The 27,877-nt window shown below is 39.9% G+C and overlaps 1 protein-coding gene across 2 annotated transcripts in view; it reads right to left on the reverse strand.

The window, feature by feature from the left end:
• TAF4B (TATA-box binding protein associated factor 4b) overlaps positions 1–27,877 on the reverse strand; it is a 72,232-nt gene that overhangs the window by 17,113 nt on the left and 27,242 nt on the right. The window contains exons 8-13 of one of the 2 annotated variants that reach the window (XM_062632810.1): positions 23,336–23,468; positions 22,660–22,765; positions 17,139–17,308; positions 14,261–14,391; positions 8,581–8,706; positions 7,508–7,564 (exon numbers count right to left, since the gene is read on the reverse strand). In XM_062632810.1, the coding sequence (XP_062488794.1) occupies positions 7,508–7,564; positions 8,581–8,706; positions 14,261–14,391; positions 17,139–17,308; positions 22,660–22,765; positions 23,336–23,468 (723 nt within the window). Of the gene's footprint in view, positions 1–7,507; positions 7,565–8,580; positions 8,707–14,260; positions 14,392–17,138; positions 17,312–22,659; positions 22,766–23,335; positions 23,469–27,877 lie in introns of both variants that reach the window. The other variant, XM_062632809.1, reaches the window with a different exon arrangement.

Genomic DNA, 27,877 nt, shown 5'->3' on the forward strand with positions numbered 1-27,877 from the left:
CTCTACCTGTCACGAAGTGCATGGTATGCGATTGTTCACATTATCAGAGCTCCATTAATTCAAGTCATGGAAATTTTGCAAGATTTTCCCTAAGCACTGTTTCCCTAACGGGAAGAATCCCTTCAACACAACTGAAGTATTTGGTATAAGCTTTCATAGAAGACAAAGCACATGAAACCTTTGCTCTCTAGATCCTCAAGAACAGTTTTACTGGGGAAGGTTTACCTTTAGAAAAAGATAGAGATAAGAAATTAAGCATCTGTATTAGCCAGGGCTCACAGAGCAGTAATAGGACTGGGGCCACAGAAAAACCAAAACAGAAGGCACTTGTCCAGCACAATGCTGGCAGACAGCATACGTCTGAAGAAATTCATACCATTGCCCACTTATACAGAGCTTCGATACTCAAAGTGCTAGGAAATAAATGAAGAGGTTTCTTATCTCGACTTAGAATCCTAGGAATTTATACTTAAAAAAAAATAATCTTGGCAATGCAATAACAAATAAATACAGCAATATGGATGTAAATGAGCTCAGAAGAAATGCTGGTAAGACAGATGGGGAACCTACACACCACAGCTCTTGACTTGCTTATAATTAATGTAAGGGAAAGACTAAGAAGTATATGTACAGGATACTGGGTTTAATATGAAGCAAAAAGTGGGGATGTCTCCACATATGACATTGTAGGCGGATAAGAGAATGGGACAGATTAAATAAATATTTAAAGTAACAGAAGAACTGGCAGGAAAGGGAACCAGGGAAGGCTGAAGACAAGTTAATGTATGCCTAAGGGTTATGTGTGCTATCCAGCAATAAGTACATCAGGAGTAATAAAAGCACTAAAGCAGATGAACAAGAATTTGTATAAGACTTGCAGGGGGAAAAAAAAGCAAGGAATATAGGCATACCAAAGAGGCAGAAGCTTTCTGCTTCTTTGTTTCTGCATCCACAAAAAAAAACAACAAAAAAAAACCCAGCAATAAATTAATGAACATTAAAATTCAAAGTACGTCAAAGCAACTGCGACCAACCATCAATATGTATTTTTAATAGACTGCACCAGTGAAAAAGGAACCTGAACACCTACATGGGTCTTTACTATCACCCTTTACTGTAAATTTTAAAGAACTAAATACTGAGGTGCCTTTTAAGTGGGGCCACTTATCCCACTGAAATGACTTCTCTCTCTTCTTTCTCTCCATTATTTTCTGACTAGCTTTTCCAAAGTTTCACTGGGTTTCATTGTGTCCTTCATTTAGCGCTTTGAAAGTTTTCTGCTCTTCTCAGTTGCTTCTGCCTTCATTGTCTTTGGAAGAAAGCACTCCAATTTTTTTCAAATTCCCTTTAAGCATTTTATGGAACTTGTGACGAAAATGAAAAATAAACCTTAAAAATCTGTTTTCAATCCCAAGACTCTTGCACTGGTTGTCATTACTGCCTCCAGCCTCTACCTTCCCTGTACAAAACTTTCTGCCCTACAGGTTGAATGCAGCTGAATAGCAGACTTCTCATATGGGGGGCATTCTCTGAGGAAAACTGACATTTGAAAGCTGCATATTTAAACATTTACCATCCTCTCCTCTTGCCTATAATGCAATTTCTCTTCTCACAATTGCTTCCTTTCAAACTGTTTTAATTAGCCATACAATTAGTTTCCACTGACTTTTCCCTCTGTTGTAATTTAGATTTAACAGCAGAAAGGCAGAAGAGCATGCACTAGTTTAATATGTGGTCCTAACTTATAATAGGGCTGTACGTAATTCTGTAAATTTCTTTCAGGTTAATATTCCACATATATGCTTCTGTGGCAGAACAGGCCCTACCATGGCTGCGTTCCCCCAGGTTCAGGTGCCTTGTCTGTCTAGGAACTAAAGGGTGCAATAGGATGCTTTGGATAACAACAGTAAATTTCTCAAGGATAGCCATAAAGCAACCTACCCACAGGGTCAGGGGGGAAGAAATCCTTCAGCTGATATCTGATATTCCCTAACATATAAATAATTAACTCCACATACAAATTTACGGGAAAAAAATCCAGGGTGCAGTGACTTCCTCACTCCTTGTTCTTCTCCATTCTTGAATTTCCCAGGTGTGGAATGTGTGTTGACTTTTACCAGTGTTCTGGTTTGTTTAACAATTACTGATGCATTTCTGTGTATTCTAGACCACCTGGAGCATGCCATGTGCAATCCCATCAGCTTGCCTTGCTTCAAGGACCACGGAACTTCCAGGATATGTAGCATCCAGCAATGAGCTCTTTACATGCGTTTTCAGACACTGCCTAGGCTACTTTTGTTGCAAGACCAAGAAGGCGGCTGCAGGATGCCACCCCAAAGCAGTATATTCTGTAGTTTTTGTTTCAGATGCTATCACTTGTGAGATGGCTGCTCAGTGACGGTCAGCAGACCTGCATTATCACAATGGGACAGTGTCCAACCCTTGCAAGGCATTACTTTAAAACCAATCAATCACAGTTCTCCCAAATACATGGTATTTTGAATGATTTTTATCTTCTGTAACACTGCATATTCATTCACTCATGCTTGAGGTCTCAAAGCAAGAGAATGTTTAAGACTCATCTTCCACCTGCAGATTTCTCTATCTCATCATGCAGTGCACCCAACACTTGCTCTTGGCACAGAACTCTCTGGCTCTCCGTTTTCATGATTTTGTCATACTTTTAGTCCTAAAATTTCCTCTATTAGCAAGCTTCTAATCCAGGGCCATCCTTTCAGCTCATTACATGTCCATTATAGTCTCTCAGAGAAACTGAGAAAAGACTATTATCTGACAACCCAAGAACAGGCTTAATGGAGTTTTCAGGGAGCTTTTGGTTTTCACCAGATGAAAGACAGTTGCTACCAGCTTCCAGATGGTTTTAGGGTATCTATCTGATGCAGTATCTCAGCTGCTGTTTTCTTACACTCCTTCCAAACACCAATATGAATGCCACATAATATAATAATATGATAATCTAACACTACACAGGATTTCCATCCCTGACCTTCCGCAAGACTCATAACACAAAATCTCTGATGACAGTCTTTTGTGATTTGTAGGGCTACAGTGCAGGTAACAAAATGTGTGTTTGTTCAATAACCATGTTTTTTTTGTTTGTTTTCTTTTTTTCCTCAAAACATGCAGAAGCAGGTTATAAACACTAACAGAACAATAAAGATAATATAAATCAGATAATTAAGAAGAAGCTTTCGGGATGTCACTAAAGGCTCATAAAAAGCCAACCGATCACAATGAGATGTTATTTTGCTCACAGCATCTTCTTTGCTTCTTTGAGAGGCTGTGGTTAACTAGGGAGTTTCCTTTTCCCCTGCCACAAGAGTGGTTGGTCTTAAAGAATTTGAACCATTAAGTCCAGAAGACTAAATATAGAAGCCGCATAAGAGGTGTGGGGGAAAAAGGAAACAATCAGCTTGAAAACATGGGTTGGAGACAGTAGCGGGAGCAGCAATGAATCAGGTTAGTTGTTATCTGAGAATGAGAAAGGAAATAAGGGGAAGAGTCAGTCATTACTATATAGCAACCAGGAACTCACTGGAATCATGCAGGCTTTTTGTTTTATGTTTTTTGATAGGGTTTGTTTTGCCGCTGCAAAAAAAAAAACCCTCAGGTTTGCTATTTTCCTCCCAGCCAGTTGATACTAAAGGTATTGAATTTTCTCAGCACCTCATCTACTGCCGTCTTGTGACATCTGTGTCAAAACCGTACCAGGGAAATGCACAAATGCATCAAGCAGGCAGAAACAAGGGAGGATCTGTGCAGTCATAAGTGAGCAGAGCTGCCTGAAGAGCAAGGAATGGGGCAGGTAAGTCTGCTGTCCATCAGGTGCTTGCTCTACATGCTCTCTCCCTTAATCCAGGATGTGGCTGCTCACCTCTATCCAATGATAAATGCTGCAAGGTACCACAAGGTAAGAGCAGAGGAAGGTAGATACTACAGAATAAGCAAAGATGCTATCAGTATGATACCTGCTCAACCCCAAGCAGCAATCTTGCACACATATAATCTGAAAGATTTGTCCAGGTTCAGCCTTAAGCTTCCTTGAAGCCATATTACAAGCACACTCACTTTTGAAGATAAGATGGAAGTACAAAAGATTAGGGTTTATAATTAAATTTACAGTACAAACTGTTTAATACTGACATTTTCACAGGTCTTCTGGGATGCACTGTTCATATAGCATACTTGCACATTTGACAGTATCCTACACTTGGTCAATTTAAGTAAACTCCTTTCAGAAAAGGCATGAACCCAGAGGAAGTATAAATACAGCTACAAGAATTGCATCGAGTGAACATATTCTTTGTAGCTGGAAGTACAGTTGAAAGTAGAAGAGGAAATAACAGAAGACACCTAAAATCAGTTACGGTTTAAAAGTACAAGCATCAGGGACAATGCGAGGACTGTATCCTCTCAGCTTGAAGTGACAGATAAGGCTGAATGAAAAGCAGAGGTCATTTACCCAGACTTCAGGAATGGTGTTGCACAAAGAGCAGGCCCATGAGGTGAGAAAGGACAAAATTCTTGAGTGCACAAAGGAGCAGCTTGGGGCAAGCCTTGTAGCTGCCTCAGAAGGAATGCACTTTCCACAGGTATTAAAATCTACTGAAACAGGTGAAAGGGGAAAGAAAGTAAATAAAGACTTAATTCATAGCAAGCTACATAGACTAAGAATATAGGAAAGTAAATGACTTGGCATAGGGGAAGTCCGAGGCAATAGGTCACGCAAAAAGGAATGAAAAGGTCACAGCAATTATGTATAGCCTTTTGGATAAAAGAATCCACTGCAGAGTCTCTGGATATACTTCCAGCAATGTTAAGATGTTGCCTCCAGCTGCTGGATGACAGCACATCCTGGATTTGTAAGTATTCATTGTTAGGATGTACAGCCTGCATTTGGGGAAACTTCACTTTAGAACATGTTCCAGTGCCATTACGCTACACCCTCTCCCTTCCCCTGAGGCGTCATCATCAACAGATAAAAGACAGCTTTAAGGAAGGAAGGTGCATATTCATTTTTAAAGAACTATAAGCAGACACTCAGATCAGGCTTTCCAGTGGGTACTCAACCAGAGTGGACTGGAAAGGATCTGATTCCAGCTGACAGAGGTATCTAAGATCCCAAGTTTGGTTTCTTAGGAGCAGACTATAATTACAATCTGATAAGACAGACAGACAGACAATGGTGAGCCATTTCATGCCGTCATCCCAGTATACTGTACTTCTGTATTACCAGTTTCAGCCTTGGGATATTTGTTGATTCTTATTTTGCTCTTATTCCAGCTCTACTTACATTTTTTAATGCATTTATACCCAAACTGTCAATGAAGCACCCAAACTAACCAGCTACATTTGGGCTCACTTCCACTCAAGGTCGAGATTGTCTCACAGATAAGAAAACACCCCTGGCACAGAAGGTGGGCTTCCCATGTGGCATGTGAAGCCTGGAGAAGTTCTGCTGCCTCATTCTTAGAAAACAAAGCAGCAGGACAGAAGGCAGTGCAATACTGACACAAAGATCTTTGTTGTCCAAGAGGCACATCCGCTGCTGCATCTTTTGGTGAAGCAGTTGGAGACCATCACTCGGAGCAGCACCACATGGAGAAATATGCAATACAAGTGCGATGAAGGCTGTGTTAGTCTGGCATAAGATAAGATGCACTGAAGGAGGTCTACTCAAGCACTTAGTAGAAAACCAAGTGCTAAACTTAAATACCTTCTCCACTCCATTAGCTCCTTTTCTGTACACCTATATGCCACTTTTTAAAAGAGAAAAAAAAAAAAAAAAAGACGCCGATCACATACCTAACTTCTGTCTGTCCTAAATATTCAAATCACTGAGTATTTTTCAAGATGACAGAATCGTAGAATGGTTAGGGTTGCAAAGGACCTTAAGATCATCTAGTTTCAACCCCCCCACCTACACATTAGGGGAAAAGAGAAAAGAAGCTGCATAAACTTAATTGCTTTGCAGTGTCGTATTAAAAGAAAGAATCTCTAGAAATGACCAAATGATACAGAGGTAAAGACACCTACATCCAAATTAGCATCACCAACTGAGTGTTGATACTGGTAGCACTAGGGGCAAACTGGGAAGGGCTTTAGGGCAACTCTGTACTCACAGATTGGAAGCATGAAGAAAGAGTTATAAGCAGAAAGAAAGAATTAAAAGAGAGATAATAAAGCAAGTTCCTTCTCTCTCCTCTTATTTTACAAATTTCTTTTACTATGGTGCAAATCCAGAGCATCGATTCTGATACTATTTTACTGGATTTCCATTTGTTTTGCCTGGGCTCCTACATTAATCCAAACAATAAGGGCCTTTAAAGCATTCATAAATAACCTGCTGCTGCTGCTGCTGGCACCTAGGAGCCAAGTGCAGCAATGTTAAGCAACAACGAATTTCATAGTTCAAGAGGCACAGTTAAGGAAAAAGGTTGCTCAGAAAATCACTCTCATTTAGCACAAAGATCCTTAAAAATTGCATGAAATCAGTCAAGTAACTATAGAAACCAATTTCTTCAGCTCTGTATCACACGTCTCACACCTCAATTGTCTTTATTATCGTCTGCTGTCAGATCCTTAATCAGAAATGTGAACAGGCTTGATGATTTATTCAGCAGGGAAAAGAATCTGTAGGTCAAGTGAAAAATTTCACACACACATACACATGCACACACATCTTCAACCTTAGGTACTTTCATTTCATTCTGTTCCCAGTAGCTCTGGGGGCAACTCCAGTGAGATCCAATATTAAGGCTCAATTAAAATAAGCTCCAATTAGTGGAGCTTTTTTCTCCCAGGCTAGAAAAGTCAGGAAATGGATATTGGGAAATGTAAAAAGTCAGCTACTGAGAGGAGGCTGCAGACATAAATGAACTTATTTGTTGATTTCTACAGTTGCTATGCAGAGGCCTCTGGGAGTAAAAGCTTAACCAGTCTAAGCTATAAACTAAAACCCCTGCAGCTAAACATGAACTGTGTGAAACAAGGGCTCCATTCCAGAACAGAAAACTGCTGGGCCCAGAAAATTAAAAGCCAGAGGCGTTTTCCATTTAAAACTAAATCCCAGTACCGCCTCCCAGCCAAAGAATTATAAGCAGTATCAGATTTACAAAACGAACAATTACCCTGGAAAAACGTAGCCTATTGTACAGTCCCAGATGCTAAATCTCAAAGTTTCTTTCTGTTTTGTTTTTTTTTTCCTTAATCCCACATTATATTCCTACCAAGTGAACTGCTGCAGTTTACAAAGGACCATTTCTAGACAGGACTGAAACTACAAAAATAAAATGTTAAGAAAGACAGCTCATAATTCATTGACCTCATTTGAAGCACTGCCCTTGCCTGTGGCAGTTCCTGTCCTTCCCCAAGGCCTCTGCAAATGGTATGCAGCAGCAAAATAAACCCTGACCTAATTGCCAGGACAGGGCTGCCAACCTTCTCTCAACACACAAAGGCAAGCATGGTAACTGGAAAGTCCTACCTCTTTTGCTTTCTGCTTTAACCGCAGTTGCTCTGGATCTTCTTTATTGGAACGGCTCTACCAAAGGAAGAGGGAAAAAAATTGAACAGAAATTACTGGCATCCAAACACCATCGTATCCGTTAAATATTTAATAAATGACAATTTTCTCTGGTGATTGAAAGATTTAGCTCCAGGGGCGAATGCCTCAATCCAGACTGGCTTCCCTCCCCCTCCGCACACATACACGCACCCCCCTCCTCATCTGGGCCAGCTGCCTCTGCTCTAGCCTGAAGCAAGATTAAGCTGAAAATGATGCTAACACTGTCAGTCAGGTCCAGTCTAGGCATGATGTTGTTCATGTCAGCAGCAGACACTTAAAAAGGACAGGAAGTATAGGAAAGAAAGGGAGTCGTACTCATGCAAGTACAACATGATTCTTTCAACTCAAGATTAGGCTTCCACCCAAGGGGCTTCAGAATTCAGCTTGAAACAAAACAGAAACACAGAAAAAGGATCAAGTCACACCTGATGGAGTAACATCTATGGATTTTTTTTTTCCTCCTGTTCTTGAGAAGAGGGAAGGGGGAAGAAGGGTACTTTTGCTGTACTAGCAGTGGCTACATTGGGGTTCGCAGATGCTAGGGTACCAGCTCCAAGGACAGCTCCAAGGCTAGCCTTCTGATCTTGACTACAGAGAATAAATACCCACGGCAGGATGGTGAGATCTCACCAGGCTCCAGCTTGGTGAGATAGTGAACCCATATTTTCAGTGCTCAGTATGTGATGGAGAATGACATACTGAGCCAGAAACAGAGACAGGAAGAACATTTATGGCTATATGAATACTGCTTTTATTTCATTTTGACCAGCAAAAGAAGAGTTCACACCACCACACATGTGAAAGAACTTTGATTTTTTTTTTTTTTTTAGGAATTTAAAAAGCTAAAATCCTTTTTTGTATAGCCTAAGCTGTCCTAAATATTACAGATTTCCTGTTACAGGGTGACTGCATTTAAAGCAGAAATAGGAGAAACGTGAAGTTGTTTGCCAGTCTAAAGAACACTATTTCCTTGGAAAGCAAGAAGTTCTTACCTTGGCTGCTCGAAGCAACATTTCACGTTCCTCTTCATCCCTTCTCCGTTTTTCTAGGTGATCAAGCTCTTCAAGAAATCTCAGCTGTGCTCTGGTGTCACTAGATACGATGTAGCTATCACTCCCCTGGAAACAGAAGTTTGTTATAGACAACCAGGCTTTCATGTACACCACTAGGGCTAATAAGCCCAATGGGAACAATCTGACAAGAACAATGCTATTTTTCAAAGCCAGCAAATGTAGGCTGTTTCAGAAAGACTTCAGGTGGTAGGCAGTCATTTACAAATCTCTCCACTGAAGTATGTTTCTTGGCATTTGTGATGACTAAGAGGTTACTGAACAAGTAACTACTAAGAGGTTATTGAACAAGTCTATACTGACAAGAATAAAGTCTTTTAGATTTAAAGACTAAAATTTTGTTTTAAACAGCAACTTCATACCCAGTAAACATACATACAAGACTGCCTTTTGGACAGGTTAAGAGAGGAAAAAAACCCCAACTGTAAAGCAACAATATCCTTTCCCCTTTAATAAGAGAAAAAGTGAAATTTGTCATTTGAGTGTTTGGCATTGTAGTTACAGACATAATCCAGAGTTTTAAATAAGCATCACCTAGTATTTCCAAAAAGAGGTTTTATGGTTTAGAGCTAGTTATAATGAGTCTTGTGGGTGTAGACAGTGAGGTAAATTATATAGGGTTTATTGCAGCTTTAGTAATAAGTATTTTTGCCACAGTGGATGCTCTCAAGTTATAGAACAGTTTATGTTGAAAGGTGACCTCTGGAAGTCATCTGGTCCAGCTCCTGTACAAAGCCAGGCTAGTGAAAAATAATGACTTGTTCCAACAGTAACTGGACATGTATGCATCGAAACACAACTAAGGTCCTTTTGGTCTAAAACCCAGCAATTAGTAGTTTGGTTTTCACACTATTTTTACCCTCACTGGAAAGCTTGAGTTTAACTTTACTTTAGCTACGAAAGACGACAAAGAAAGATCTAAAACATGGTCAACTGGCAATGAAAAGCTTGTTTTTACTATTCAGCCTGTCTCTGGAGGAGCAGTTTAAGCCCTGTGTTGGCCAGAGTGCATTAGGCAAAACAAGGCAGGGAGCCCATTCTAGATGAGGCATGTCTGTGCCACCTGTTTGTACCACTCTTTAATGCATGTCTTAGAGTCATCTTCTTTCCCCGTTACTTTGTGAACTTATCTGCTCCTGGGAAATTCATCTTTGAGCTTTTATCAGTCAAACACACTATGTACTTTCAGCAACCCTTCTTTCCACCCTACCCCAATTTCACGTTTTTAATGAAGCAACCTTGACACACAACTATTCTGGAGTAAGAATACAATGTTTTACAGCTATTTTTCAGGCAAGGGTATGTTTTAAGCTTACGGCCTCTCAGTGACTTCAGATGCTAAATTTTTAGTTCTCAAACACACTATACTCAGGCTTTTCTTCCCACACTCAGTCATACACTTTTAAAAGCTGTAAGGAAAGTAAAAGTCGTCTTGTGGGGCACCATTGTCTCCTGATCTGAATTCTCACAACCCAGCCAAAGAATGAAATCAATCCCTCCTCTGGTATTAAGTTTGGTCCTTTTCAATGAGCCACCACTTTGTCACGTATCACCAATTGTGGCTCAGACCACACCATGTGTTGCAACCAAGGAGGCTTTCCAAAGACGAGTCTATGGCTCTGCAAAAAGTCCAAACGACCTTTCCCCCTTCTTCTGTTCCTACTCAAGGTTTTTTCCCAACTGCTCCCCACAAAACATACACTGCTTTGAGTCAGTCTCAGTACATTAGTACAATTTGTTTTGAAACAGCAGTTTATAATAATCCACCACCATGCCACAATCCTTTTAAAGGGGCAAAGAAGAAGGCTGTATTACCAGAAGATTATTTTTTCCAAAGTTTAGAAGAATTTTGCTTTGGAAAGCTCAAAGTCAGAGTCAGATTACATTTTTAAAGCCAAATCCAAGACCTTATGCCAATTAGAAATGCAAGCCTCTCAACCAGGAGCACTCTACCATTTTCTTATATGGGACAAGAAAAGGGTGCATCCATAATAGTATTTCAGCTCATCAACAACTGATTTAAGATACTTTAATTTCAGGAATTTTTAGAAGAGAAACACCTATAGTTATATTTTGTCCAAAATAAACTTGTTATCTATAATCATTTAGCACTGAATTGCTTAGACAGAAAACATTAGATTATATACCTGCTCATAAATTATAGCTATTACTGTTATGATGGAGCAAGTTGGATTCAGTTGTTCATGCAACAATTTAATTTCCTTATATAAGGCCAAAGTGTCCCCAGCTACAATAGTGCAATCCCAACCTAACTAAAGTTAAAAGTGTAATCATAGACAGAATTTAAGCTACCGATAAAGCATATAACCACAATAGAGAGCATGGTTAGATTAGTACATGTGAAGGCTGGCCTCGTATATCTGACAGTTAAAATGTTGTTTTTACTTTATCTGAGCTACACTTAATCTGCAGTTCACCAAAAGTGAAAGAAAGTTATTCTGCTGTCCTAAAATAAATTATTGCTTTCAAACAACAATAGCACATCTATATAATCTTGTTATAAAATTAATTTTTCCATGCTTTTTTTTCCCCATCAAATGAAATAAGGAAACGCGTACAGTCAAGACTCCACCACAGATGTGCTCTAAAGAACAGCCAATTCCTACCAAACTTTTTACGTTAGGTTTACACGTATTTGAGACATGCAGCTTTGAAGCAAAGCTTTCCCAGGTACATCTTTAGCAAGAAGAGAACTAGCAACAAATTCAAGAGCAGCTATACGTCTTGTCTGTGATTTGTAACTTCCTTCTTAGATTGTCACATACCTGTAAATGAACCTGAAACCTGGCTCAGGTACTTGCGTTTTAGCACCAGGAATGTATTGTATGTCCAGGGGCAGAAAGGAAAAACCACACACAGCAAAGCTGTGCTTCACTTCAGTCCACCAGGAAAGAAGTGGAAAGAATCCCACAAAGACCAGGTCTCCCACAAAATCTGAACAGTTTAAGTCACATTGAACAGCCTGGCTGAGGACAGAGTAGGGACAAGCGGTTGCAGATGTTCAGCTACTATGTGAGAACTTACTAAGCTCTGGCTTTATATAGTCAACTCCTGAACCAGGTTAATAACAGAAAAGCTTCTGGTAAGTTATTTCTGTACTCCGCAGTTTGCTGGCGGCGTGGGGTACGTAGGAAAAGGCTGGCTGTTACCACATCTAGGAGTGCTCTCTCCTTGCTATGTTTAAAGCTTACCCCTAAAACCAGTTCCGTGACACACCACATCACCCTACAGATAGTGCAGTTTAGGTCTGCAGTATTTTACTGCTACTGCAAGTGGGGAAAATGTTTGCATGAAGCAATGTTTATAGCACAGCATGGTACCATGCCTCTCATGCGTTCATGGGCTCCAAACACAGGAACACAGCAGTCACGCTGTGCTGAACCCATCCACATAAAAAACATTTTTTTAATCACTGTACTCTGTCATTATTAATTCTGGTTTTGGGTATCATATTATGTCACATACATACTCTTATACCTCAGCAGTTCTCCAGACTGTAGGAGGGAAGCAGCCAAGGAACCAAACCAGCAAGCTAATTACTTCTGTGGTCTTAGCAAGGCTCTATAAAGGCACTGCAACAAGAATCGCAACAGAGAGCAGTTTACAACAATCTGACAGGCTATTCCTCCTTCAGATAAAGAGACTGCCATGATAGTTTTATCACAATTAAGTTAGTGACTTCCAAAGACAGACTCCTCTATCTCCTTGCTCCAAAATTTAGTAAAAAAAGGGGCAAAAGTTGGCAAATATGGCTGCATGATATAAAGCTTTTACTCTGCCAACACACTCTCTCTGCAGGGGTACCAATCAGATGTAAGTTGCTAGGCATGAGCTGAGCAAACAGGGAAGAAGAGTTTCCCAAGTCTGATCCCATGAATTACTGGCTTTTTACACCAATTTCTACTCTAGCAATACTTACCCTACTTTCACCACACCTATCCCCATTACTGTACATCTTTTTGTCATGGACATAAGCAAATACAAAGCCTTACAGGGCAACTTGAAAAGGCTCTGGAAAATTCTCTGAAAAACACAATGCCCACATTGCACACTGATACCTATTAATAGCCTAGAGGGAAAAGACAATGGGGAAGCACTGGGGGAAGTGGAATACAGGGCTGTGTAAATACATAAATAAATACCTAACAGGGCTCCAAAACCCTGTAGTGTTCTGCTCTTGAACATTTAAAAGCCTGTCAGCATCCTTCACAATATTATTACTCACAAACATAATCCTAAAGACACTCCCGTAGTGTAATACCATATTCCTGACAGAAGAGGGTCCCTGTGCCTCTAGGATTATTATGCCCATTACTTGTTTGTTTTGTTCATGAGAAAAAAAGGACAAGAAAGCTTATTGTAAGACTGCAATCTTACCATTGCTCCTGGCAATTCAATCAGACAAAAAACTATCAGTTTTCCTATTGCTTTAGTTCAATGAGAAAGAAATCAGCCCTATCAAGCCCACTGTCCAAGAACATTCCCTTGTGTCCTTGGTGTCTGCAGGACACAAAGTCCTACTGGTTACCCAGGACTTCAACTTCCACCTCACTTTTGCTCAGGATCGTTACTGGATCTCCCACTTCAGAAAGACAACATAGAACATGTACAGATTTCTAAAGACTTCTCATTAAAAACTCTATTCTTTTTCTGCATTGATTTTCTTTTTCTACCGTGTCTTCTTCTGGCAAGGAACAACATACTCCAACTGCTCCAGACATCACTATAAATACTTGAAAGTTTCCAGATAGTTTCTGCTCTTTACTATTGCTTCTTCAGTGCTTAAAAGCCTATAAAAAGTGTTCAGTCAAAAATAACTCCTATCCCACCAGTTAGTAGCTCTTGTTAAATTTCATTAAGTTCCTGTAAAAAACCCCAATAAGCTAAAGCTGCTTGATACTGAAAATGTGTGGACTAATATCTTATTACTGAATGACAAAAAAAAAGAAAAAGAACTATTTTGGCCAGTATGTTATTGCTTCCCATTTGTACCATACAAGCATCTTAAGGAATACTGGCTCACTGGAACCTAATTTACTTCATACTGAATGGAGCTAATACAAGAAGGAGGGGAGGGAATTTTAAGTAGCACTGGCAGAAAAAGAGTTCTGGAAACTTGTAAGATCAAAGGGGTCTCTGCCTTCACATGGAGCACATTCTAAAAATAAAATATTCCATTCAGTTTCCCAAGGCTTTTTTACTGAGCCAGTATTGCAGTTTCATCAACAGTAAACGCATAAAGCAAACACAAGCCCCTAAATCAACCTGACCACCAAGAGCATTCAAATATAGCTTTACATTTAACTATGCAAGACAGATTTTTGCGTAACAGCCACCACTTTTGTGGAAGAGAAGAAACACATGCATTTACTCTTACACTGGGTTTTAAAAGCATCTATCCAACAAGCTGAATGGAAAACCTAAGGACCAGTTAGAGGCTAAAAACAGTTAAAACCAGCCTTTGGTAGATACTGCAAACACGCGTACTGCATATGATGTGGCTATACTTGGAAGGGGTTTACCTTCGAGGCTGCAAAGCAGGAAAACTTTGGTGCAAAACTTGCTTAATGATTTCCTTTACCTTGTGGGTTGACACTCTGTGCTGAGCAATTACAGTTAGCTTTTCTAGGAGCCCTCGTAATCTCTCCTGTGTAGCATGGGAGATCAAGTTCACAACATCAGAGTTAAGTTCCATAATGTCATGCCTTTTACCTGTGGAAGCAGAGAAAATCCATTACGTGTTTTAGTAGTAGCTGATAATTGAAATAATTAGCACAGCAGGTATTCTGTTCCCCCTGGAAGTCATACCCATTATGAATAAAGGTTTGGAGATTATGATTTTCCTGGTAAAGTCACAACTTCAAAGATCTTAGACATTACATTAATAAAACTTAGCCTGGAGCTTCAGAAAATATAGACATTGTTTCACTTAGCCTCCAGAACCACTCTCCTTGCAAGGTCATTTATAGGACAAAGTTAATAAGAACACAAATCAAGCTTCATGTTCGGGGAGGGGGAAAAGTGGTAGCTGTAGAAATTAGTGCCATATTCTGTTAATTCCAGTAATTAAAAAAAATAGAGAATTACATTGTGCCCTGCTTGACACCATGCTTGTTAACAACTCATGACATTTATTGAATGAGCAGAGATGATTTTTGCAGCCCACTCCAGGCAGGTTGGCTGAGGCAGGACCCTCTCACCTGCCTCAGCCAACCAGCACAGGGCAGACAGACCCAACCATCCCATGGCAGCGGCTCAGACAACACAGATCAAGTCCAGCCAGGGTCATCATGCCATCACCTTCAACCTTTTCTCGCGGGCTGCTGCTGCCTCTCTGCATTTCAGCAGCTGCGACCAAGGCTGGTGACAGCTCCGGGCAAAGCTGTGCCAGCCCCGCACCCAGAGCTGGGCATCACCTCTGCAACCTTCCCGCGGCTGCAGGCTGCCAACGGAGAAGCCTGCCCATGGTTGACACCATCGATCACTCAGCGCGACTCTGTCAAGACACCTCGATGGCAATGATTTTTCCCTGGTAGGCACAGCAGGCAGCAGTTTCACATGCCTCATATGCTGTACCTGTCAGAAGCACTTTCCTTTGCCCCTCGCTGCATTTACAGCAGCTGTAATATTTTATGATGCAATATATAGCACGCCTTCACCACCCATTTCAGTATTTATTACCAAGCAGAGTGTTAAGAATGGATAAACACTCCACAGTAAAAAAAAAACAAAAAACTAATCACCTATTTCATTTGCTTTTGCTACTCTAACTGAAAATGAAAAACAGTCTCGTGAGACAGGGAGAATCTACAATGCTTTCCCAGATATAATCTAAGTGTTCCCACTACTTGATCTTGGCCAGTGAGCACTGGCCTCTACCCTAGCCGAGTGCAAAGCTCATTTTGTTCAAGCACCTTTCAACACTTCCGCAGCAGTTTCTCACTGGACTATCAGAATACATTTTAGTATGCCAACTTGAAGACAAAATAAAACATCCCAAATCTCAAGACCTCCCTTCACACACACGATTTCTAAACCAAAAAGGGTTTGGTTCAAAAGCAGAAGTGTTCATTTTCTGAATTGCTGTATTCCCTGACTGTAATATTTTTCTTGCAATCAAAATGCTCTTCATTTACAACATGAATCATTATTATTAGTAGTAATGTGAAACAGCTACCATGCCAGCCATGAAACAGCCAGGCTTGTATTCATCCATCTTTCAACGAATTGTCTTCATACCCCAAACAAGAAAATTATTCTAGAAGCACTTTATATTTTTGTACAGCTCTTCATTTTTCCTTATACCCACTTCCCCTGAATGACTGGTTAATGCTCTACTGAATTTTGGGAAAGTCTTCTAGGCACCAGCTTTGATGTGTATTGTCTCTTTTCCACTACTAACACACCACTTCCTTCCTTCAACTATGCTGTATACAGCTCAGATGGCATATCTGCACTAGTGCAGGATGTATGGAGGTAACAGACAGCATTTGCAGGCTACATGCTCATCACATGCTAGCTGCTCAGTTTGGACCAAGAACCAGTTGCAAGTAGAAACAGAAAGATTTTATGATCATGTAGTTAAACCACTGTGACAGAATTACGACTGCATGTACAAACAACAGGCTTTCTTGAATGATCAGCTGTAAAACTCACTGTTCCAGTATGGCAAGCTACCAGGCAGAGAGCACGAGCATGGAGTTGAGCAATATTCATCCAGTTTGCTGTAGACGACAGTGGTACCAATCAGCGTGGTGCTATACAAATACATGCACCTGCGCTGACATAACACAACATTGCTAAGCAACAGTTGTTATTTTGCTCAGAAACCAACAGCTGAAATAATATATACACTAAAAGCTTCCTATCAGAGTTTAGTCACAGGCATTTAACATACATTCCAGTATTATTCAGTGATAAACACCTTTAATGTCTCTTTCACATAAAATTAATTTTTTTTCCATGGAAAGAGTTATAAACTAAGGTCTGCCCTGTGTGTATTGGCAGTTTGAAACTTTTAATGTTGGTCAATAGAATACATATACCTGAGCAGGCTGAGGAATGCAAAAACCATTAGGAAAGTCAGTGTAATGCATCAAGTTGGGAGCTGCAGAAATAGAAAAGCACACAAAGTGTTTTGACACCAGCATCTATACAGTTATTAAGTGTTCCATTAAGTTTAAGAGTCATAAAGTTGCTCGCTTCTCACATGATAAAGTGGCACCAGTTCGTTTCTTCTGGTTGTGCTTCAGACTATTTACATGTAAAAGAAAACCTTACAGAAGAGCTGTTTCCTAGAAGCAGAAGTAAAAACTCAATATATTTTGGTAGAAACACATGACTTGAGATGATAGATCAAAGTAGTTCCAGCTCCTCCTTCAAAGACTGGAGGCTAGCTAATGAAGCAGGCAAGGAAATGCTACATCCATACATATCTGTTGCACACACTTTATTCTCACCTATGTTCAAGATCTTCTTCTGAAGTGCTTCTGAGGAGAGAAAAGGTTCGTCTGCACAAGAGCGGATCACAGTACCAATGAGCTCAGAGTTTGTTGCCAAAATGCATGCATTCTCCTCATTCAGATTGACCCCAGCCATAGAAGTCACATCATTTATGTCATCTTCAACTCTACTAAAGAGAAAAACAACACTTAATGCTTGCTCAGAATAGATAGAAAGAAAAAGCCTCTTGACTATCAACAGCCACACTGTATCTTGGAGGCTACCCCTATACAATAGATGTTTAGTGTGGGTGTGGACAAGGACAGGTGGAAGTTAACAGCTTTCACACTTCAGTGAAGTGCCTCTCAAACATTAGATTAACTAATGCCTCAGTTGCTAGGCATGCAAATCCTTTATATGAAACTGAAATTCTGAGTGAGCTCAAAAGCCAGGGACCGAGGTAAACCTGGATTAAAAGTTTCCAAAACCTCCCTGCCCTGCACTACCACTCTTACAGCTTTAAATTTGTTTCAAAACTCCAACTCATCAGGTAGAACTAAGTGCTGAAGGAAAGTGGATATTGACTGATAAAGAATCCACTTTCTAACTGAGTTGCCTACCCTATGAACTGAAGCTTACAGCACAGGCATGTTAGCACAGACCTGATCTTTGCTTTTCTTTTAGTGAATTTTCTTAAAAAATAACATACAAACACTCCTTTGTCTATATACTAGAACCAACCCAGACCTTGCCCTTTGAATGAGTCCTATCATACAGTACTTATGTATATAGCAGGGGAATGTCATGCTTTTGAAGAACAGCAGCAGAGCTCTAGCTCCAGCTCAATTTGTTGGATTCTGCTGTAGCAGTTTTGGACTACCTGTTTGAAATAGAACCTCAAATCTGGCACACTGAGCACTAACACATACTCATAGCAAAGCTCATGTTAAGCAAATAGCCTGTGTGCCTCAGCTTTCTTTTTTTTTTAAAAAAAAGATCATTTAAGTTAAAATACTGAATGAATCTTATATGGGAAAAGATATGTCAGGACTTCGGCAGTGAAAAAAACAAGTTATTTTCAAGTAAGTTTAAATCACCAAGAGAAAATCTTCTCTTTCTTCATAAAGTGGCAAAGGCCCTGACAGTGGCTTCAAGAACCAATCCAGAATAGATGTCTGCAATATTAATAAAGACAAGTGAAAGCACTCAATCTGAAGGTCTTTTAATTTGAAAAACAAAGAAAACAAAACTAAAACACGCTCTTCTCCTCTTGAAGAGTATACTCTGGCAAGGTTTGATAAAGTTCACCTTCAGAAAATACTGTGTGGCCTACCTTACTCTTGAACAAGGGGTTAGCCAGAAATATGCCTTTCTTAAGTGAAATGTGATCTCTTAGGGCTGGCAATGGGTAGAAGCTGATGTTATTAAACTGTAGGTTGGGTTTGAGCCATACTCAAAACACACAAGAAAGTGTTGGGATTTTTTTTCCTTAGGGATCTTCTCATTTGGGCTTCAGTAAGTTTCTGTGGTGCAAGTTGTCTACCACAAATTTCTGGAGATAAGCCTGGCTAGGAAAGGAGTCCAGCCTTTCCCTACTCCTCCTATTTATTTGTGTGCACTCATGGCTGGAAGTTATACAAAACTGATTCATTCAGGAATAGATACCCAAAGGATTCTCAAACCAGCTTCATTCATTAAGTTTAACTAGATGTGATAGCTTCCTGACTAGGCTTGTGCCCCAAATCCATGTGCTAAAAGCATTAAACCCCAGGACTGTTAGATGACCATGATCAGGATTCAAAGCTGAAGTTAACACTGCCAGAACTGTTTCTCTCCCCCTACCCTTTCACACCCAGCAACTGAGCATATAGTCATGCCCTATCAGCCTAACAGAGACCCTGATCTTTCAACAAGTGTGTAAATGAAACTTCACTGCATGATAATTGAGTGCTAACTGATTTTCACAAGTACACTCCTCTTTCCTCTTCTTAATGACCACTATTTTGCTGAGGGCAGAGACAAGAAGTGGAGACTGCCACCAATTTGCTGATAAAGGGGATTATAAAAATCAGCACGACTAGCACCAAGAACCACATCAGAAGATATTGGGGCTTGGGGCTAGATGCTGGAACCTGACATTACCCCAGTGGAGCTATTTACAAAATCCAGGTACGGATGTTTGCACCTCAGGTACAACTGTATAGTACACAGTTTCAGGAAATCATTTTAGCTTTCAACCTGGCCACATACGCCAAATACTCAACATGAAGGAGGTAAACTTCTACACTACATATCAGTCCACCTTTCTACATACCTGAGTTTCCCTTTAGCAGTTCACTATTTTCTTTAATACTTCCATGCATATTTCCATTTCTCACCATATCTCTTGTGAGTACACACGTACAAGAGCTTACATGCAAGTGGACATCTTTACCTGTACTGTTTTTAAGGACCAGTTCTAATTTCTTCATAACTCTGCATTAAATCACCACGTCACTAGCCTTGATGGAAGATTAATTTGCACTTATGAAAACACTGCGGCACTTATTTTACCTAACCCAAGGAAACTATAATTACATTTCCTTAGAAGTAGTACTCACTAAAGAAAACATAAGTTTCAGAAGCCATGTGAAGTTTGTACTTTTTACTATTCTTTTTTCCTTTGCTGTTCCAACAAACCTCACTCATTTAGGTAAGGTATCATGTACTTCAAGTAAGTGACAGAAATCATTCTACTAAAGTGACAAATTTAAAATATTCCAGAGCATACACACACACGCATTCCTGTTGGATACTGACTTGCTTTCATTTTCAGCAATCCCTCCCATAAAGCCCGTCTTCCACACCACCTCCTTTAATGCTTTTTATATTTCACGTATCACACGCAGAAACAACAAGAAAAAACTCCCCCAGCTGTTTTAAGTCTCCAGTGATTTAAGTTTATTAGGACAATGGGGAAACAGAACAGAGAGTGCTACCCTGTATGAAGTCAGTTTTGACACTTATACTGAACGTTCTCTTGGAAAAGAGGAGCAAGCAATGCAGATGCACCACACATCTACAAATGTGCCAGTACTGGCTTGAAAAGTGAGGCTGTGGCACCCTCTGGTGTTCGACCAACGCACGTGTATTCTTCTGAATCCATTTTATGTAACAGTCAAAAGGGAAACGAGTATGGCATGTGTCACCCAAACCTCCCTGCACCATCACAGACAACTCCACTGGGGCAAGAACCACCAGCGCTCACCACCAGCATGAGGGAGAAGGAGCAGCTGCCCAGACGTTCTCCACTCTGCTGCCTCACTCCTGTTTGTCTTCTGACTGAGATTGCTAGTCCCTTCTGGACAAAATGCACAGAAGCCAGAGTTGCATGTGCTTTGGAGAACAACTCTATTAGACAGAATAGATGCACAAAGATGCAAACATGTGTCTCATTTTTTCCAGAGTGCTCTAGCATATACTTTACAGAAGTATACAAAGCAGTTTATAAAATCTTGATGCTTTTAAAACAGACTTTACAATACATGCTATGTGGCAATCAAGTGACAGGGATGCACATGCTTAGCTGAAACAATTTCTAGAAGTTTTTTTTCTTTTTTTTTTTTTCAATTGGGAGATAAGAAATCACCATTTTTATTACTGCTCATTTCAAGCAACCTAAACCAGCCCATTAAGGAGCAGACATGGTCAAATTGCAGCCTATTAAGTACAGCTTAGTGAGTACACTCGAGCTCGAATCCTAACCTAACCACGTCACACAGTAGCAGAGGGAGCCAGGCTCAGTGACATACTGCAATCAGAGTATACAGTCTGAAGTGCCACGTGTACAGTCACATCAATTACAAGACACACTCTCTGCCCGTAATCACAAAAGGGGACCATGGTGCTTCTCTCCACCTCACACAAGATCAGCCAGTCACACATGATGGATCACAGGTCACAAAGAACAGCCGTGCTGGGAATACTGAAAGCCAAGACAGAAGGGAAAAACCCACTGCACAGCTTACTGGGGAACATCTATTGCCCAGGCCAGATTAACCCTATGTGGTGTTAGGCCTTCTTGGAGAACATACATACTTGATGGAGGGAAGCCAAAAGCTCAGGTACACGCTGCCCAGGTATAGATATAAGAGGATACTCGTATGTAGGTTTTGCAGTTGGAAATTTTGGTTATAGCAGTGAATAGAAGAACCAGGGATATAAGATGCTTCTTAGAAAAATCTAAGGTGAGTTAGAGATTTTAAATATGAACTCTCATGAAATTAAGCTACTTTGAAAATCATAATCCAAAAGCAAAAGCAGAAATCCATCCTGGATCACACTGTAAAAAGAGTTTTTCCTACACTAAGAATTCAACAATTTGGAGAAGGAACTTCAAGAATTCAAACTTTTTCATGTAAGACAGTTAATATATTCCAACTGGAAGAGAAAAAAAAGTTCCCTTTTTTATTTATTTAATTTGTATGTTGCTTTGGCTTTTTTTCTATTAATTATATTTATGAAGTGATTTTCTTTTTCCCAAACATCACTACCCAAAATTACATCCCAAATTATATTCCGAAGTGTATTTCATAAGAGCTTGAGGCAGCTGAACAGAGCTACTGCTTAAACATCGTCTTTTTATTTCAACTTCTGGCTACCTGTATTCTGGTGTTTACTATATACTGTATGTTACTATAAACAACAACAGCTCTCTGTCTTGTATCAGTGCACACAAAGCTGTATGTAGCTTTCAAGAGATGAGAAGTCAACTGGTCAACAAGACAAAGGTGGTGTGTCTGCTTTTATCTCCAGAAGAGCAAATTCATGCTTGCCTTAAAGTCGTAAGTTTATAATGCTTACAGCAGTCTGTACCTCTGTTCCAACATGACATTTCAGAGCTACAAAAATAATTTCGGCTTTTGAAAAGTTAATCAGTTACCAGAACTAAAAGCTTTAAGCACTCTTGTAATCTAAATGCCTAGGAGAATGTGCCAGAAGTCATAATTAGTGGTGTAGTCAAAGACTTTCACCTCTACATACAGGAACAAGCTTGTAAGAGGAATTAATAAAAGATTTTGAAATACAGCACAGAGCTTTAGACAGGTTACCAACCAGTCCAAATAACAGTTCAATGCTATCTTTCCATCTGTAAAAAACAGGTTATATCTGCTTTAGTTCTACAGAAAGCTTTTAATACAAGATAACTGCTTTAGATTAGTTAATAATACTCATAGGATGGAGATCAAATATGCCTCCTCTACAAGTGAAAAAGTGGTACATAGTGATGCACACTGTTTACATAATTACACTCTTGTGACAGCATGAAAAAACCCAACCTCATCAAGATAGCTTTCTTATATTAAAAATAGTTAACATCTGATATGAAGTCAAAAGTTTTAGGTTTTCCCTTCCCAACTGGTATTATAAATTGAAAAACACCTATCATAAACAAGTTTCTAAAGAAAGTTGCTTTGATTTGGGTTCTGTTCCCACTTCTACACTGTCTGTTTCTTTTGTTCCTTCCTATAGTAAACTTCTGATATTGTTTATTTTTACCTGAAGGATGTTGCTCCATTTGCTTTTATTTCAGCTTTCTGAACAGGAGATGCTTGAAGCGACAGAATTTTATTTCCTGGCAAGGTAATTTGTTTCAGAATGGAACCTAAAACAAAACAAAGAACATGCCATGGTAGAAAGCAAAATGCTAAAACAACTGTTTAATCACTTCATGCTTCTAGCAAAGGCTACTGCAGTCTCAATGACTACTCAGGTCCATGGAAAACTAAACACTCTAGAATCTTACATTCTACATGTTCGGTATGGCCCAAACCACTACACAATGCCAGCAAACACCCTCCTCTCTGCTGACCAGTGAAAGGTTTTAGTGAAAACCGGCTGCCTGAGAGAAACTCGTATTATGCATCAACCTGGACCTGTGGAAGGAACACAATTCTCAAAAGCATCACGGTTTAAAGGAATTTCACTGCAAGGAGCTTACTCACAGTATTTTTAACAAGTACATATGTTTGGCTGACATGCTTGTAACAGGTTCCAGAAGTTGACATGGCACTCTCATCAGAGCTCCAAGCAAAGATGTTCAACTTATCACACGGAGCTGGCTGCTCCCAACAGACAACCACCTTCTTATATTCCTACAACCCACGAACAGCCTGCACTTATTTCTATACTTCAGCAGTCTTCTCCCTTCTCCATTAAAAAGGCTTCACTTTACCTGCAGGAAACTGGCTAGTTTGAACAAGTGTATTCAGTGGCATGCTTTTCTGAGATGTCTGTAGGGTCAGTGTTGAGGGTTGCGGGAGTGAAGATACTTGCTTTACAATGGTCCCTGATGGTTGTTGGACTACCTGGAAGTGCAATATACAATATCACAGAGTGAGAAGAGCTAAACATACATAGAAGTAAATAGTGTCAATGTATTAACATGTTCATTTAGCTTTAAGCTCCAGCTCAGTAAGTTCTAACAGATACTTCACCTTTACTCTCTACTGAAAACCATATTAGACAAGTTTCACTGAGTATTACACAATCCATTACACTTAGAGACTTTCCTCTATGTAAGTCCTGCTTAACAAGACAGTTGAATATTGAGTCTGTGTGCCAAGAAGTTCAAAAGGGTAGGTATCATATACACCTAGTTAAAAAGAGAGGACACCAAAACAGTTAGAAGTCAAACATGAAATCCTTTTCCTGTCAAGAATTAAGAGTATACACTGTAACATCAATCGTACATTGAGATGCTGCATTTCAAAGTGTTAAGCAAAAGTAAACTGAACATATCAGCTGGAACATGAAGTACTAACCAGCAACACCTATAGTGAGTACAGCCTCTACACAAAAACTCAGTATGCTGCTGAAGGGTAAAAAGGAAAGGGGATGATTGTTTTGTTTAAAGAGGCTCTTGAAAGAAATAAAACCAGACAGCAGGATGTTGTCACACTGGCCTACAGGCACAGCCCATAAATACTAATTCTTCCTCTTCAGGGGCACATATTAAAATGCAAGAAAGTAACAAAATTTCCCTACCCCTAAAACCCCATTTCCAAGCCTCCTAGCTAGCAGAATGTGGGCTGCAGCTTTTGTTACATCCTTTGGAAAAGTTCTTGATTACAAGTAATAGAAAGATGTGCTTTTAACAAAACACAAAATTATCAACATCTTCAGATTTAATCCTACTTTTTGTCAGCAAAAGCTAATATAAAGGAAGTTCTGGAATCAAGAAGCTACGTTTTCTCCTCTACATCTTTTTTTTTCTGACTTCAGAAAGTCTAAAGAGTGCTTGTATAGCAACACTCCATAAGTTCAATTACAAAAATAATTTATTATACTTCAGAAATTAGTCTGTCTCCTGCTGTCATCTAGCTTCATATTTGTCAGTAAACATCATCAGGATAAGCATCACTCATTCACAAAAAGAGGCATTTTGTGTATCAAATACTCAAGATACACCCCACCCATGCCCATATTAACAGCATCAGGGTTTGGCATAGCAACAGGAAAGTAGAATAACTGAGCTGAAGGTGGTGTCTAAGAACCAGACAACAAACAGACAGCTCTTGAGAAGAAACCTAAGTTCCAGAAAAGGAAAGAACCATGGGAGTACATGCATGGGCAGACTGTGGACCGAGTCAAGGCTCACACACCCAGCACTTGATCATGAAGTAATACAGACATGAACATTAGCTGCCACGTGTTTTACCAAAGTGCAGTTAGATCCTCCTGAGAGACCCAGCTTCCATGTGCTGGAAGTTGTAAATAACATTAACAGCATCATTTAGGTGTTCAGGTAATTACTAAGCCACCAACCGATCAGCTTGGACAAACTACTCGCATGGCTCTGCCAGCACTCTGACACGCACCAAGAATTCCTCCCTACCACCAGTGAGAATGATGCTTCATCTTCAGCATCAAAACACTGAAACAGCACAGGAGGAAATGGCAGCATTCAAGATTAAGGTACAGCAGACAAAAGAACAGAGACTGGCAATGTTAAATCAACAGTCTAGGTGGAGGTTGGGAAATAAGCCAAGTAACCGAAGAGACTAGATCAACAAGACATGGAAAGGAAGTATTGGAAGTAAAGCTAATTTTCTGTTGCCATTTTAGCTGCTAGACTAACAGAAGCTGGAAGTCCTTGGGAGTTGCTACAGGGAGGGCTACAATGCTACAAATTTCAACAAGGATCTAAAGGCAGAAAGAAGTATTACAGAAGTAGGTAATACCTATGAGAAAGAGTTATTGTCTCTTTTCTTCAGGTTAGCAGCAAGAAGTAATAAAGCAAAAGGACTGTTCCTTTGTGCCCCATTAAGGAGGTTGACAGAGACATTGGAATAAAAAGCACCAACACCCTTAAGTAAAACAAAATTACAATGCAACATCCAGACAACAGCATAAAGTCAGCTGCCTGAGAGAGACTCTGATTAGCCTTACTTGCATCTGTTCTACATTCATAAAGCAAAATTCAAAGAGAAGCAGAGGAATGTTGAGGTACCATCACACACCTCAAGGACTGCTTCAGGAAGGAAGCCTCACCAGCTGAATGCAAAAGCATACATCCAGGACAAAAATCTCTTGAAAAATAACAGAGACTCTCTATTCAAGAAAGCTCAGCTCTGAAGGGACTCAACTAACAACTCACTAAGAACAAGTAGCTGGAACAGCACAAGCACTTCACTTCTTGCTTCAATCGTTAGCAATGTCCAGGGGGTGCGTCTCACTGGTAATTGTGGGGACTACACCATAAAACTCTTGTTCTTTAAGCTTATCATGAAGTTGTAGTCTCACAGCAACTTTCCTGCCATTGGAGGCCAGCAGCTGGTAATGTAGATTTTCATTTATTGTACTTTAACAGGAGATAAAGAAATACGGCAGCAAGACAAGCCTTATTTCCAAGATGAAACTTCTTTGTGAGCCAATGCCCTTAAATGAGGCTGTATAAAAAAAAGTCATCAGGAGGGAACCCTTCCAAGAGTGCAACTCACAGCACAGGCGTGCAATCAATCCCAACAGCATTCCCGAAGAACAGGTCCCTCTGCATCCGCCGTACAAACCTAGAGTTTTGATAATCACACTGCGGAAATGAAAGTTACACGGTGCATCACTCTGGTCACAATTTTGATACTAAAATACTGCAGTACTGCATTCTTAAGCACCACCAATATTACAACAGAGCTGGCACATGAAAGTTTAATTCACATCCATCAGGCACAAGAGTCCTAAATTAGAAATGGGTATATGTAGAGGGAGTGCATGGCATCAGACAACCCTGTGGGCTGGAAAGGGAAAGAAATTGCTGGCACCATTATATGGACAGATTTGCACAGCTGGCATGTGCTTCCTTTCAGCTGCCAGCAGGACCCTTCTGTTAGGGAGGGGAGGTCCAGATTTGTTTTCTTGTGGGAGGAAACAGATCCTCTGTCCTTTCAAGGAAAGGCATCAAGGGAAGCCCAAGAAGATACAGCCACTTCTACTAACTTGCTCTTTGTGCTAACATGTTTTCTGAACAAACACCAAGCTCCTGATAAGGCTAAGCTGCAAAGTGGTCAACTCAGCCTTTCTACAGCAAGTATTTTAATCACTGTGCCTGGGATCTACCCAAATGAGGATAAAAACATGTTTTATATGCAAGTCAGTGTTTTCAAGGCACAGTGAAGAAAAAGAATTGCAACAGGCTGCCACAATGCAGCAGTGGAAAAAGCAGGAGTAACTTCTTTAGTTCATCAATATCATACTCAAGAAGTGTTTTGACTCCCCAGTGTAGAGTTAAGCTTCCTCATCTATTTGTGCAGATGGTCAACCTTTCCCCTGGATTACATGGCTTGCTGTGTAGCCAACAAACTGCTCTCCAGCCTTTGTACAACCTAAGAAGCCCCCATTTTCTTCTGGCTGGAATTTCAAATTGAATCCTCAAAGACAGTAAGGGTATCAACTCCTTTTCCAATTTGGCTTTATCTATTACTATTGAAGACTATCAGTGCATATGCTTATAACTGGTTATGGTGGGGTTTATTTCTTAGTTTTTAAAACAAACACACTCATAAAAAGGACCCCTCATCTTCTCCAAGATATGATGCTCCTTTTAAGCAAGTCTGGAAAGGTGAAAAGCTGGTAGCATAAGCTCTTTATTTAGAATCCAGGATTCTTGCATTACATCCACCACCATAACTACATCCCAGCTGAAACCAGGACACTTACATACTTTGAAAAGAAGAAAACTAAAAAAGCAAAACATTTTAGGGGTCTGCATACTGTCAAATCAAGTATACACAATGAATTACATAGGAAATTCACACGCTAAATATCCTACTATACCTGTGAAAACTAAATCTGGCTTCACAGCAAGTCTAATGTTTTCCCCTCCTTTTAGGGAAGAAATCTTTACAAGGAAGTCCTATTCAAGAACTGGAGTTCTTTAACTGCCAAAGGGAGACTGTTGTCTCAAAACACTTGGGAACATTACTTACAGGTAAGCCAGTTAAATGACATACTACTTGGTATCTCAAACACCCAGAAACCAAACCTCATGTATTTCACAACATTGGTCTTTGTGATGTATCTGCGATTCAGTTTGCTGGTATTTAATATTAACAATAGCAAGAGGTTAACCTGTGCCAAGACAAAAAAGTTAACACATTGCTTTTGAAGGTATTGTTTTAATAAGACATTTATTTCTCCTCAAATCTGTTAGCTAATGAGGCCTAATAGAAAAAAAACCCTCACTTTTGGATGACTTCATAATTAACATGTCTCCAGCTCT

This window comes from Pezoporus occidentalis, unplaced genomic scaffold (genome assembly GCF_034315485.1).
Source record: "Pezoporus occidentalis ecotype Australia unplaced genomic scaffold, CSIRO_AGI_Poc_V1 ctg4, whole genome shotgun sequence".
Taxonomy (NCBI): domain Eukaryota; kingdom Metazoa; phylum Chordata; class Aves; order Psittaciformes; family Psittacidae; genus Pezoporus; species Pezoporus occidentalis.